Here is a 13,124-nt window from a genome sequence, read left to right on the forward strand (position 1 = left end):
CATATCTTTATTTTTAAATTATTTTTTTACAAAGCACTGATTTGCAATCAACAAGCTATTTGTTAGTGTTTTGTAGCCAAGCTGTATCAAGGCACTTTTCAGGTTAAATACGTGAAATGGCATAAAGGAGGAGGAGGTGAACAGCTCGTGTCCTGGCTGTCATTTCCAGAACGGGCAATCCTTACTCTACTCAGTAGTTATGAAATGTTGGATGTTGAGAAGTCAGCTGGGCTTATCTTCCTTCTCCTGAAAGGAAAACACTTTTCCCTCATGAAGGTGTGCTGAGGAATAGGGGAATTAAAGTCCTTTGACAACCTGTGATTGTTTTGAGTAAGTTCCTTATACAGGGGATAAGTCATTGCGGAAAAAGAATCTCTTCCAATTATCTGAGAGCCTGAGAAATGATGGATACGTTTTCCCTATGTAGATATCTAAATTTACATGACCAAATTTAAGAGATGAACAAGTGTAACTGCAGATTGTGGATTGTGGACACATCTTTCCACTAAGTGAAATAAAGCGATGCTTTTGTTTGAGAAACATAAGAAATCGTGAGAGTCTTGGGAACTAGAACTCTGAGGCGGTTGTGATAGCTCAGTGTTTAGCAGAATGATGTCGAGTTCTGTTCAGCTTGACCTGTTGACTTTTCTGATGCCTTTGCTGTGACCTGGCAGTTTTCATTTCAGGATACGATTAATACTTCAAAACTGTAATAAATGAACCTTAACCCCTAAATGAGAAAGGGTTATCAAAACAAAAAGACGTATGAGAATAAGCAACTGTTCTGTGGGTAGCCACAATATTAAACTGTGCTTGATGGCATAGAGCTTTATAAAATGTGAGTTACCAGCATTTTGATTCATGAGTCACGTCTCAGAGACTGTACTGTGAGAAGTCTCTGACCTGTTTGTGTCTTTCAGCATTCCTTTTCTACAGCAGTTGTTTGTATGGAAAAGTTAGTGTTAGGCAAGTATTTAGATATTTTTAGTAGCCTAATCGGATGAGCACATGTCCTTTTGGAAAAAGTGTGTGGTGAAGCAGCTGTCTGTCTCTGAGCATTTGGAAATGGGGGAGGAGGCCAAACCACTCTTGGCAGAACAGCTGCGTCCATTGACCACTGTTGGAAGCACTGCACTTAAAAGGAAGAGGAAAGGTTCCTACATAAAATACCCTAAATATTTACTTGCTTATGTAGAACCGTAGTAATAGAGATGAATACTTCCTGACTTGCTCCAGTACTTCCAGGGAAAAAAAACAGTATGTATGGTTGGAAAACACTTTTCCAAAATCGGTGTGTTTTTGATACATGCTTCTCTGAGAAGGGCTGTGGCCAAGACAGTTGTGGCCTTAACGCAGCAGTGCTTCGCCAGGGGACTCCATGTGTAACTCCGGATCTGTAACAAGTCAAAAATACTGCATGAAATGGCAACTGGGAGCGAACAAACAAATGGTTTGTTGTTGTCAATGAATAATGGACTACTGTACTTCTATACTTGTGACTCAAATTCTTCATCAAGAGTACAGTCGATGCCAAGCTGCTAGGAAGTAATACAGATTGAAGATAAACAAATGGTTGCAGGCTAGTTTACTTGTTGAAAGATGGTTAATATTCATCGGAATCTATCTATTAACCTCCATGCTCACTAAACCGGTGCTTTGGAAGAGAAACGTATGGTTGATGTGTTTCATCTGATTAAAGTAACACTTCTGAACGTGTGGCCCCAGAGCACTTTTTCAGTTTTCCCTTACTTCAGTAGCTTCTCTTCCACTGTTGCTCCCCTTCCTGTGTGCCCCTCGCACTCCTTTTCCTCCCCTCCTGCTGTTACTGTTCTTGTCAGGAACTGGAATACAAAACTAAGTTACAAATAATCCTGCAAATAAATGTTTCTTGGGTTTTGTTTTGGTTTTTTTTAATGCCGTCAAACTGTGAAACCTTGTCAGTTGAATTATGTGTTTCCACGGAGTGGAAAATGTAGTTTTAGCTATTAGCAGCTAATAATTTACATATTAGCTAATATGTAATTAGATTTATAACGAGAGGTAAGCAGTGGACGGTTTTAGCATGTTAGCAGGTCAGGCTTAATGTCAGGGAGAAGCAATGGTTCCCTCTGTGATGTGGGATCTCCTTGCATGTTATGAGAGTGTAGTGAAGCAAAATACTAAAGCGTAAATATACACACTGCAACGTGAAAACGAGGTCCTTTGGTAGTTGTGCAATTAGATGATGCAATCAAGCTAGTCTTCGGACTTGCCGTCACCTCCAGTTCCTCTCTCTCTGTGTGGTCCAGTCCCTCCTGCTCCCTTGGACCAGCTCACCATGCCGTTGAATGACTGTGCAAGCTACGTGCTTGCTGGCTTGGAAGAATTTTTGGTAGATTAGGTTTTTGGCATGTGAGCAAGGCAAATCAGCTGGAATGAATTGTCTCCAGATTATTAAAAAAAAAAAAAATTACAAATTGACTTGAAAATAATCACGAGAGTGTCTTTCAAAGGTGATTTTAGGCAATGGAAGCAAAGCTAAAATCAGACCAGAGACAGCAATTTGTGTTTAGTTTCACATGTGTGCTGTATCTTGCAGGTGAGGATGAACAATCTACTGAAATGGCTGCAAGGTGGGAAGATGAGAAGGTGACTGAAGCTGCCTCAGATGGTTTTGTTGCAATTAAAATTGACACCAAAAGGTTTGATCGTATTCTAATTCTATCTCTTACACAGTCTTTCGATGATGATGATGAGAACAAGAGGCTTTTGAAGTCCTTGCCTTGATTTGGAGGTAGTCTAAACACAAGGTTCCAGAGCATAAGTGAATTCAGTACTCCTGAAACCACTGGAGCCTGAGAAGATTCCAAATTTCAAAATTTACTGTTGTGTTCTACAGAATATTCATTGCGTATTTTGAATTCTCTTTCAGTACTAGTAAAGGAATGCTTGAGGTTGTCCTTTTTCAACAGGAAGAGACACAAAAGTTACATAAAAAAGTTGGAATCAAAATGCAAGTAGTCGAGGCAGTCCTTGATTTGCCAAGTTACGTAATGAATTTAAAAACTTTCATGAATTCAGAAAGATAAAAATCTGTAAAGCCCCAGAGAAAATGTGTTTGTCTCTATTGTAACAAAAAGAATAGAGAAGCATTGAAGTTTCTGGGTAAATTACTCAGCTATTTTTGTTATGTTTAAGTGTTCCAGTCCGTATGCAGAAAGGGCATTGACATTTCCCAAAATGGTATTATTTTGAAATGCTCTGTAGACATTTTATTAGACTTACTATATTATTTGCGCTCAATAGACTAGATGTCTTTTCCCTGAATTGTTTCTTAGCACTGTTTCCCTAAGTTTTATGTAGTCATCTGTGATAACCAGGGATTGTCACCATGTCAACACTTATGCACAATGTTAATGAGAAGATGCAATGCAAATTTGCTTTTAGTGTTCTTTCAAGTATTTAAATAGTTTTGTGTGTGGTAGTAGGACAGTTATTTTTATGATGGAAGACTTAATCTGAAGTTGTTGCAAAGTGATTGCTCCTTCTAAATGAATCTTTTCTTTTAAACAGTGAAGCATGCCTGCAGTTTTCTCAAATTTGTATCCTTTGAAATCAGTTTAGATGCTGCGTTATGATTACAGATAATTGCTCTTTATAAGTTAATACTGTTCTTAAGACAAGTATGTACGAGCAATGTTACTAAAAATACTTCTTATGGCACAAAAATATGCAATAAACTATGTAGTTAAAAGATTCCATCTATATATTCAACTTACTCATTTTCGCTAAGAACTGACAGTAAGTTGGGGTTTTTTAATGTTAATCCTATGTAATTCACTGAATAGAAAATGATCCAAAGCTCTATGTAAAAGTAACCTAATAGTATTACTAATCAGCATTAGAAAATAAACAAGCAGTGCTTTAAATTATTAGCTGGAGTTCAGAGTTACGGAGAAGGAAGAACAAGTAGTGGACTGGGTTCTATCAGGTACACAGGTACGAAGTTAGGTAAACGTCTGCCTGCCTTCAGTAGGTCGCTGCATATAGCTCAGGAATTCTGTATGACGCTGAGAAAGGGAATTCAGTACCTTAACTTGGATTTTCTTAATGCTGTCGAGAATTGGTTGTTGTCTGCATAAGATGTTGTCTCGCACTGAAACAAAATCTTTCAAGTCAAAGCGTAATCGGTTGTCGGATATGTGTCTGTTAGAGAAAAATATTTTGGCTTACACCATTTCAAAGACAAGAAATACTAATCAGTTGTAGGTAATGTTTTCCAGCATTTTTATTGGCATCTTTTTTTCTTCCTCCCTTGGCACTGACTACTGGCGACCAGGTGGAGATAGAATATTGGGCTAGAAGCTTCTGTAGGAAGGACTTCTGCTTTTCCTTTTAAAGTTACTTTATAAACTTATGTCGTTTGTTGCCCTTAACTGTTGCTGTGCAGACCCTGTAGTGTGTGTTCCATCCAGTTTTTTTATAGGAGACAATGGAATCCCTTTGGAAGTAATTGCTGGCAGCGTTTCTGTTGAAGAACTTGTTACCAGAATCCATAAAGTTAAACAGGTAACGCTTGCTGACAGACTGGAGCTTTCAGGTTGAGTTGGGTGGGCTCACATGCTCGAGACAGGAGATGTTGCTGGCCCGTAGCGTGTGCCTTGGGGAAGTTATGAATTACTGGTTCTATATCCTTCCAACAACAAAATCTGCAAACGTAGATTCGGTACACAAATTGAACAGGTTTGAAATCACTGTACAGAAGCACTACGTTTTTCTTTGTTTCACAGGTTGTTTTAAATCATCTGTGTAACATCTGCAGTATTGGAGAAATATGTCAAGGACTCTAAACTGGAATGGCATACTGATGACTCTTTCAGTTCATACATGTTTTTTTAATATTGTTTTGTAATGTGGATTTATAAAATTATGTTATGGAACATAATATAAATATTGATAGTTTTATCACTTTGATTTCAAGTGTAAGACTAAAATTAGGGAAAAATATGAGATGTATGGTTGCATCATGCTCAACAATACATGATAATTTTAGTTTTATATTTTAAATAGGACTGATTCTTCAAAAATAGTTTAGTCTTGATCTTTGAACCTGTGGAAAATACTCAGAGTTTCATAGTCTTGTTTTTTTTCCCCAATTTCTTAGATGCACACAGTAAAAGGGCAGCCTGTGGAAAATGGCAGTCAGTCATCTGCTCCCTGTCCCGCCTCTCAATCTGGTGCTGCTCCAGAAAATACACAGTCCAGAGCAGTAGAGTTTTGTGACTCTGCTGAGCCTGTTACCTCTGAGACAGTAAGACCTTCTGTTGGTAATGGTTAGTATTTTTACACAAATGCGAGCTAATTTGCTTTTGAAACAGTTTTCCTTTTCTTAAGTTGTTATATGATGGTACATAAAAGGCAATATATTGAGTGGACTTTTTCAGGAAAAGCTTGGGTATCCCAGAATGCTTCTTGCAAGTCTAGAGGGAAGAATAACTTGTCATCCTGCTCAGTTTTAATGACTGAGAAATCTGTGGCTTATAATACAGTAAAAATTGTGTACGCTTTCATAAAAAAGAATTCGCCTTAAAAAGTTTCTTTGGGTTAATAACCTGAAACCAAATGGTTGTGGCGGGGAGGGGGGAAGTCTAAATAGCAGAACCTCATATCTCTTTGAGATATCCTAGTTGCTCCAAATTATGGCTAACAATGAACGTCACAATTTTTTATGATAAGAAATACACCTTTTATTTTTCTCTTAATGCATTACTTTCTTGTCAATCACTTGAAGATGGGGCAAATTCAGGTCAAGCAAGCCAGGAAGCAACTAATTCTTCAGATGAGCAAGTGAGTGATGCTCAGCCTGTGAATGATCTTACGCTCAAAGTAGAAAGGTGAGTCGTCTTTTGCAGATGTGCTAATGTATTGTATTTGTTTGTCAGGAGGCAGTTTTGTTGGTTTTTTTGGTTTTCTTTTGTGGGGGGTTTGTTTGTTTAACTTTGTTAACAGGCTTCATTACAGGATTTTTGGTGTTATCATCTGGCCAACGTTTATGTGGTTTTATTTTTTTTTTGGATGTCTCTGATGATAGTAGGGTTGATACAAAAACAGCTGTTAAATTAATCTCATTTTTCACCTACTCTGAAAGAAAAGGGTAATCTGTAAAACTAAAACTGTTCTCCTTTGATGTGACTTGAATACAGACTATGTTTGCTGCAAAAATTTTGGGGGAGTTAAAACATTGAACTGAAAGCACTTGAAACTGGGGTAATAAAGTGCTAACCTAGATTTTGTACAGAGATGCCATCTTACTACTTTTTCTTATCTATTTGATGCCCGTTTGTAGTCTAGGCGGCATATTGAAACAGCCAGGGCAATCCTATTCTGAGACTCTTCTTTTGTTTTGATCAGTGGGCAGTAATGAGGTCTGATGAGCAATGCTAGTTCTAGTATTTTAAAGTGTGGTGACCAGAAACATCAGCAAATTGGTTGGTTTTAAATACAAGATTTTGTCTATAAACTTGTTTTTTAGCATCTTTAAGACTGACACAATATCCTATCTAAAACCAGTAACACGTACTTAGTAAATAGGATTATTTATACTGCTAAAATATATTTTTAAACTTTTTCATGTTTAATTTCAGTTTTCTTCCAAAGTTGTTGGGTAATAAGTATAATTTTTACTTACCACTGATAAGAAAATGGAGTCAGTATTTTAATATAAATACCAAAGTTCTCTTCTAAAATGTGCATTGATCTTAAATTATGCTGTATTTGCCTGTATCTACAACATTTCTTTCCGGGGAAAAAAGAGGCAAAGCTCTGTGGTAATTACCACTTTCTTTTTAAAAAAGCAGAACAGCTACCATGCAAACGAAATTTTTCTGAGTATCTGACTTCTCATATTGTTTGATCGTGCCTGCCCTTTCCTCAGACTTAAAATATGTTGTAAATTACTATGGTTTTTGAAGTCAATCCTTATTCTAAGGCACCTTTCTGGATAGATGAGACAGATGCATGTACATCTATGTCAGTGCTGTATATTATTTAGTTTCTGTTTTAGGAAGTGATGTGCAGAAGAAGCCAGATGGCTTAAATAGCTAAGAAGAGATTGATTTAATGTTTCTGTTACCATAGATCATAAATAGTATTTGCTTATTGTATATCTTACAAGTTGATTCCACAGTAAGAGTATGTAAGATTATTTACGGAGTGGAAAAGGGCAGAAAGAATATGTTAGAACTCCATGAAAAGTTGGAAACTCGGTGGTGAATCACCACCTCATCTTTTTACGGATGGTACACCCGCATGTGAATGAATCATTATTGTTACACTAGGTATTCGCACTGTTTTACAGTTCACATTCATTTTCATGTCTTCCATTCTTCTGTAAGTGTTTGTAAATACATCATTAAAATTTTAAAATGTTAATAACAGATACTGCAATTTCAAGACTTTTCACTTCATTCTTAAATTTAGAATAACAAAAAAGCTTGAAGAAAGACGAGAAGAGAAAAGGAAAGAAGAAGAGCAGGTAACAAAAACGTAAAACCGCTTGCAATTTTTTGTATACCCTTATTTGAATAAATGCTCAATTCCTCTTTAAACAAATGTGCTTCAATCTTGTCTTACTCTTGGCCAAGGCGATTTTGTGGTCCAATTTTTATGTGTCTGTTATTTATTCAGAAAGAAATTAAGAAAGAAATTGAACGGAGAAAAACTGGTAAAGAAATGTTGGAGTATAAAAGACGACAGGAAGAAGAGTTGACAAAACGTATGTTAGAGGAAAGGAACAGAGAAAAGGCAGAAGAGAAGGCTGCTAGAGAGCGTATAAGACAACAGATTGCAATGGTAAACTTCTCATCTGGGGAGATAGCTTGCTGCTTCTCTCTCACAAGGGTCACTGCTGTACTAAAATGATAAATTCTATAAATATTTAATTTATTTAAAAATTTATTAATTTTTAAAAATATAAATATTGTCCATTTTTCTGTTCAGAATCCTGTGGCCTTGTATTCTAACAATCTGTGTGTTTGGGTTTTGTGTAGCGTTTCCTGTGTATAAAATGAAACTTCTGCTTTCATATTCTTGATGATCTCTTCTATCTGAATGAACATACCAACTTTTCTGTCATATTGCTTGAGCCTAGTGGAGAATTATTGTTTAAACATAAAAAGAATTGCAATTTAAGCATGGTTGTGGAACAGAAGCCCAGGGAATATGTAATTGTGCAACATGCAGAACACTGATCTCAAAATGGTGGAGAGGATTATTTTCTAAGTTTGTATATGTGCGTGTACATAGGTGGATATAAACAGTTCATAACAATTGAAATCCCTCCTCGTTACTAGGTTTTGGCCTAGAACACTTAGAACTGTAATCATGTAACTCGTCATGAGATTTTTCCCTTTATCTTCCCTGGTGTGTTAAACTTGGATGGGAAGATCATCTATTAACAACTGTTTGTGGGAAGTGACTCACTGAAAAGTGTGTCATCTTGGCTAATGACATGGGCCTGTGCCGTTTGGCAGTGAATAGTTCTTTGCAGCACTACTGTCTTTTCTCCATATGGCCTGCTTATATCTCTGTAGTTGGGTGCTGACGACAGATCGTAGCGCTCTGTTTTAATGAATATTAAGCTACAATTTATGGTAAAAATTAAGGTTTCTGTTTGGTCCTTTTACAGGATCGGGCTGAGAGAGCAGCTCGCTTTGCAAAATCAAAGGAAGAAGCAGAAGCTGCAAAAGCTGCAGCTCTTCAGGCTAAACAGGCTGAAATAGAGGCCAGAAGAGAAGCATCTCAAAAGGAGCGAAGGTGAGTTGCTCAAGAGAAAGAAGTATATATTTTGGGGGAAACTTTACATAAACTTTTAAGTTATTTAATATACATCCTAACCTATTAATTGATGCCATGTTGAACTGTTTAAATAGTGACATAAACTGCTGGCTTTCTTTTATACTATTTATTCATAGCTATTTACATGAATATTATGTTCTCTGATAACTGTCATCCTTTTGACATTCCCGATTGTGAAACACTAAACACCTGTCCTTGCGTCTTATTTTAGTTAGATAAGAGCTTTTTCTGGCTGATCTTTGATTTAAATACCACGTATAACAGGGCTAGGTGGCGAACTAGATAGGGTGAGAATGTGATAAATAATGACCGGACGGAATGACTAGATAATGTCAGAACTGTGCTGGGGAGCATGGTGCTGACCCAGCTGTTTGGCTGAGTGTGTCATTGGCTTGGATTCAGCGAGGCTTGATTGGGGTCATCAGCTGTTCATGTCAGAGCTGTCTCTGTAGGCTGTGAGTACTCAGCCAGGAAGAATCCTCAGGAAGCCAAATGAGCTGAGTTTTGGGGTGTTTTGTGCTGCCAGGAGAAGAAGTTTCTCCTAAAATAGGAAGTTACAGAGATTTCAAGAAATAAAATTTTGAGTGGAGTGAAACACCTCTCCCGTTTTGTTTTGGCAAAACACAGCCACGGAGCTGTCTCCTGCCTTGGCAACACTACTGTTTTACGAAACGTTCTAACCTATAGAGACCTTACGTGGAGTTGTGGAGGCACCATGAGCCTAGCACTGCCCCTGAACAGAGGGCAAGCATGGGAGTAACGGCCTGTGTTGGTGTTGAAACAGTAATGCTGGGCCATGGCTAGTTGAATATAGAATTACTTGCCAAGCCAGCTTCAATGTCTATGCCCTCATAGTACAACTTCTTGAAAAAAGAACAAAAGTTATACGGGCTACACGAAAGAAATATGGTTTATATTTCATTCGCTCATTTTTTGCATGATTAGTGTAAATATCTTGTTTGAGTGGTGATGGGTCTTGGACAATGATAAAAACCAGAGGAGATGCATTGTGAGATAACACGCAGGTGGTTATCAGCTGCGGATCCAAATGTACAACCCGCCTGCACTGCCACAAGCAGGATGACTGTCCCTCTCTTCCGCACTTCCCTACTACCAAGCTAAAGCCCCAGGAGCATTTGTCTGTAAGTGTTCATATGCTGACTGACCCCGATGCGTGTCCCGCAGTGCAATAGCCAGGATTCAGTTCCGCCTCCCAGATGGATCTTCCTTTACGAACCAGTTCCCCTCTGAAGCACGGCTGGAAGAAGCAAGGCAGTTTGCTGCACAGGTAAATTGGTGTTTCGTTTTCTCAGCTATGTGCACGTTACAACTTGGTGTAGCATTAACTATGTGTTGATTGTGGTGGAATTGTCATCAACTGCTTTCCTTTTGTTTGTTTGAAGGGAGTTTGGTAGCAGCCTTCTCCAGTGCCACCGACTGCCTTTGTATTGCTGCGGGGTATCGTTAGTAAGAGATAGTAGGATCTGAAAAATCCTTCGTTTCTCTATATGAAGATGATTGATAGTTTGATATAGAACTCTTGGGTCAGTAGGGGAAGGTGTACTCAGCTGGCAAATCTGCAGTTGTTTGAAAGTGAACAGTTATAAATAAAATGTTGTCTTTGTATTTTCACAGACAGTTGGTAATGCTTACGGCAATTTTTCACTGGCGACAATGTTTCCCAGAAGGGAGTTTACCAAAGAAGATTACGGAAAGAAATTACTGGAGCTCGAGTTAGCACCCAGTGCTTCAGTAGTGTTGCTGCCGGTAGGTGTTGGGATTTGGTTCGTTTGCTTTCCATTTTCTTGCAAACAGCAGTACTGTAGCTGTATGTTTGCTGTTAGTCGGCCGTGATAACACTTGGCTTGAATTTTGGTCTTTTCTGTGTCAAAGACAGATCGCAAAATTACTTAATTTTTGTCGGGACTGATTTGGAGGAGGACTTTTTCTGAAGCACATAAATGGTGACATAGATACTTGTCTAATGCGTAACCAAAGGAGTTCTCTTGTGTCTGCTGAGCTGCTTCTAAAGTATGGCTGAAATACTCTGCCAGTGTGTGACTTTAATATCTGACAAGTTTGCTTTCTGTGTTCATGACCAGGCAGGAAGACCTGCTACTTCTGTTGTTCAGGCTTCAGGCGGTGACCTGTGGAAGTTCTTGGTCACACTACTTTATCCCCTCTTAGCAGTTTGGAGATTTATTAGCAACTTCTTGTTTACGAGTCCACCCCCCTCACAGTCTGCTGTGAGATCAGCTCATCAGCAAGACCACTCAAATCCTTCAGCATCTAGCAGCATCGAGCAAAGCAGGTAATTAAAACTGGTTAAGGCGACTGTTTCTCAAACTGCTCGCTGGGACTGGTGTCATCTTGGAATGGGGAACTGAACTCTTGTCTCTTAACTGCTGCCCTCTCCTTGTCGTTTCTGGCCAGCACCCTTCCGTCTGGTTAAAAGGGTTAACCTGGTGCCTGGTAAACGGCTCGGCAGCTCTGACTACGATTTCTCGGTTTTTTGCACGTGTGATTAAGCAAGCTCCTTGTTGTTGCTTCAGTTTCCAATTACAGAGTAGAAAAAGCATTGTCTTGCAGTCCTTTGTGGGTAGGGAATTCAGGTGTAACTACCAATGTGGGCTTTGCTGCAGCTGGTATTGTTTGGAAGATAAGACTTTTGAAAATTAGATGTCAAATTGTTATGGTATGGTTGTACAAGAAACTCAAGCAACTGAAGTCTGATTTTGACAGTGGAGGTTTTGTGTTGCCTGGAGAATGAGATCTCCCCCGTAGCAGGAGAGCTGCGGGGCCGCTGCAGGTGAAGCAGCCAGGTATCGCTTCAATGATAGGTGCTTTCCAGGGGAAATGAGATTCTGTCAGGTTGACTGCTAAATGGCACCTTTCTCAGCTAGGAGAAGAGAAGGAAGAATGCAGGATTTGCATTTATTGCATTTGATTTTCTTACGTCGTCATTACAAGGGAAACTGTCAACCCTCACTGTCGTTTGTACCCTAGGCAAGCAGTCAGGAAACGAGTGGTGGAAAAGCGAGGGGAAGACTTCAAAAAAGAAGGCAAAATATATAGACTGAGGACTCACGACGATGGAGAAGATGAAAACAATACTTGGAATGGAAATTCTACACAACAAATGTAGTTTCGAGTAACTGCAATAATCACTGTCTGGCGCTTTTTTTTTTAATTATTTGATCTAGGTCAACTAAAGCTTCTGGACAACTGGGGCTTATTTTACACTGACTGAATTACTTAATTCTTATTCCTGCAGTGGAGTATGGAATAAAGTCAGAAAAATCGAGTGGGTGTAGCTGAGGCCTAGAAGCAAAGAGTTAAAAAGACTGAAAATCTCCATCAGCTTTCATAATCATTACCCTATTGCCATAGAAAGGCACTTTTAAATCTATAAATATTCTGCTTCGTAAATTTAAGGGCCAGATATTAATATAAAGGTCACGATGATAAGCAATGACTGATTAAAATGAGGGTTTCGGAAGCACTATAAGTAGCAAATCAGGTAACTAATTTATGTATAACTTTTTTCTTGCTTCTGCAACTGCAAGCAAAACCTTGTAGTTTTTAATTCCTCAAGCACTCAATAAACTGTTTTCCAGAAAACATTAACTGTCTTCTCTTGTGAATTTCCTCTGAAGAACGTGTGACACAAGGAAGCAAGCAGTTAGGAACATACTCTGGAATTTAAAATACAGCGGACAAACTTTTTGTTCCAGTTTAAATGACCTTATTTGGGAGTTGTTCGTATTAAAATCTGGTAAAACACATCTGAAGTAGTGGTTTGGGTCCCGGCTGTGGTACAGGAAGAAAAAAAGATGAGTCATCTTCACATAAAATGGGAATGTTGTTAGCAGGGGGCTGCTTTACAAGAGCCTGGCGGCTTTTACGTTGGAGAACGGGTCATGGCCTTCCTCCCTGGAATGCTGTCGGCCTTCCCTCCTCCCCCATGCTACGGACTGCGCATCTCCTCGTGGTTAGAGACCGAACCCTGCGCTGTGCTGCTTCCCAGTCGTGCTTAAAGGAGCGTTAATGGAGTATCCCACTCCCTTCAGAGGTGAAGGCGTAGTACTAGGGCTGCTTCCAGTATTTTAAATAATGTATGATACATAATTCAAAAAATACTGTGTATGAAATAAAGCAAATAGGGGAAAAACCCCAGTACAGTATGTTCTCCTAGACCAGTTTTTACCAGTATAGACACTACCTTGTCTTCAAAACACTTAAGAAGCAGTAGAGCTGCTCTCAGCTCCCTTGAAGAGAGAGCATCATCC

General features: G+C 38.8%; 1 protein-coding gene across 1 annotated transcript; it reads left to right on the forward strand.

Annotated features, from left to right (window-relative positions):
• The first annotated feature begins 2,601 nt into the window (after positions 1–2,601).
• Positions 2,602–12,456, forward strand: UBXN4 (UBX domain protein 4). Its single transcript, XM_009695075.1, has 12 exons — positions 2,602–2,681; positions 3,553–3,581; positions 4,430–4,548; positions 5,144–5,306; positions 5,771–5,873; positions 7,459–7,513; positions 7,666–7,830; positions 8,666–8,793; positions 10,021–10,123; positions 10,471–10,602; positions 10,938–11,146; positions 11,842–12,456. Exons 1-12 carry the CDS (start codon positions 2,602–2,604, stop codon positions 11,978–11,980), a joined length of 1,425 nt encoding a protein of 474 aa, XP_009693377.1. The 3' UTR covers positions 11,981–12,456.
• The last annotated feature ends 668 nt before the right edge of the window (positions 12,457–13,124 follow it).

Source organism: Cariama cristata, unplaced genomic scaffold (assembly GCF_000690535.1).
Source record: "Cariama cristata isolate BGI_N322 unplaced genomic scaffold, ASM69053v1 scaffold8252, whole genome shotgun sequence".
Lineage (NCBI taxonomy): Eukaryota > Metazoa > Chordata > Aves > Cariamiformes > Cariamidae > Cariama > Cariama cristata.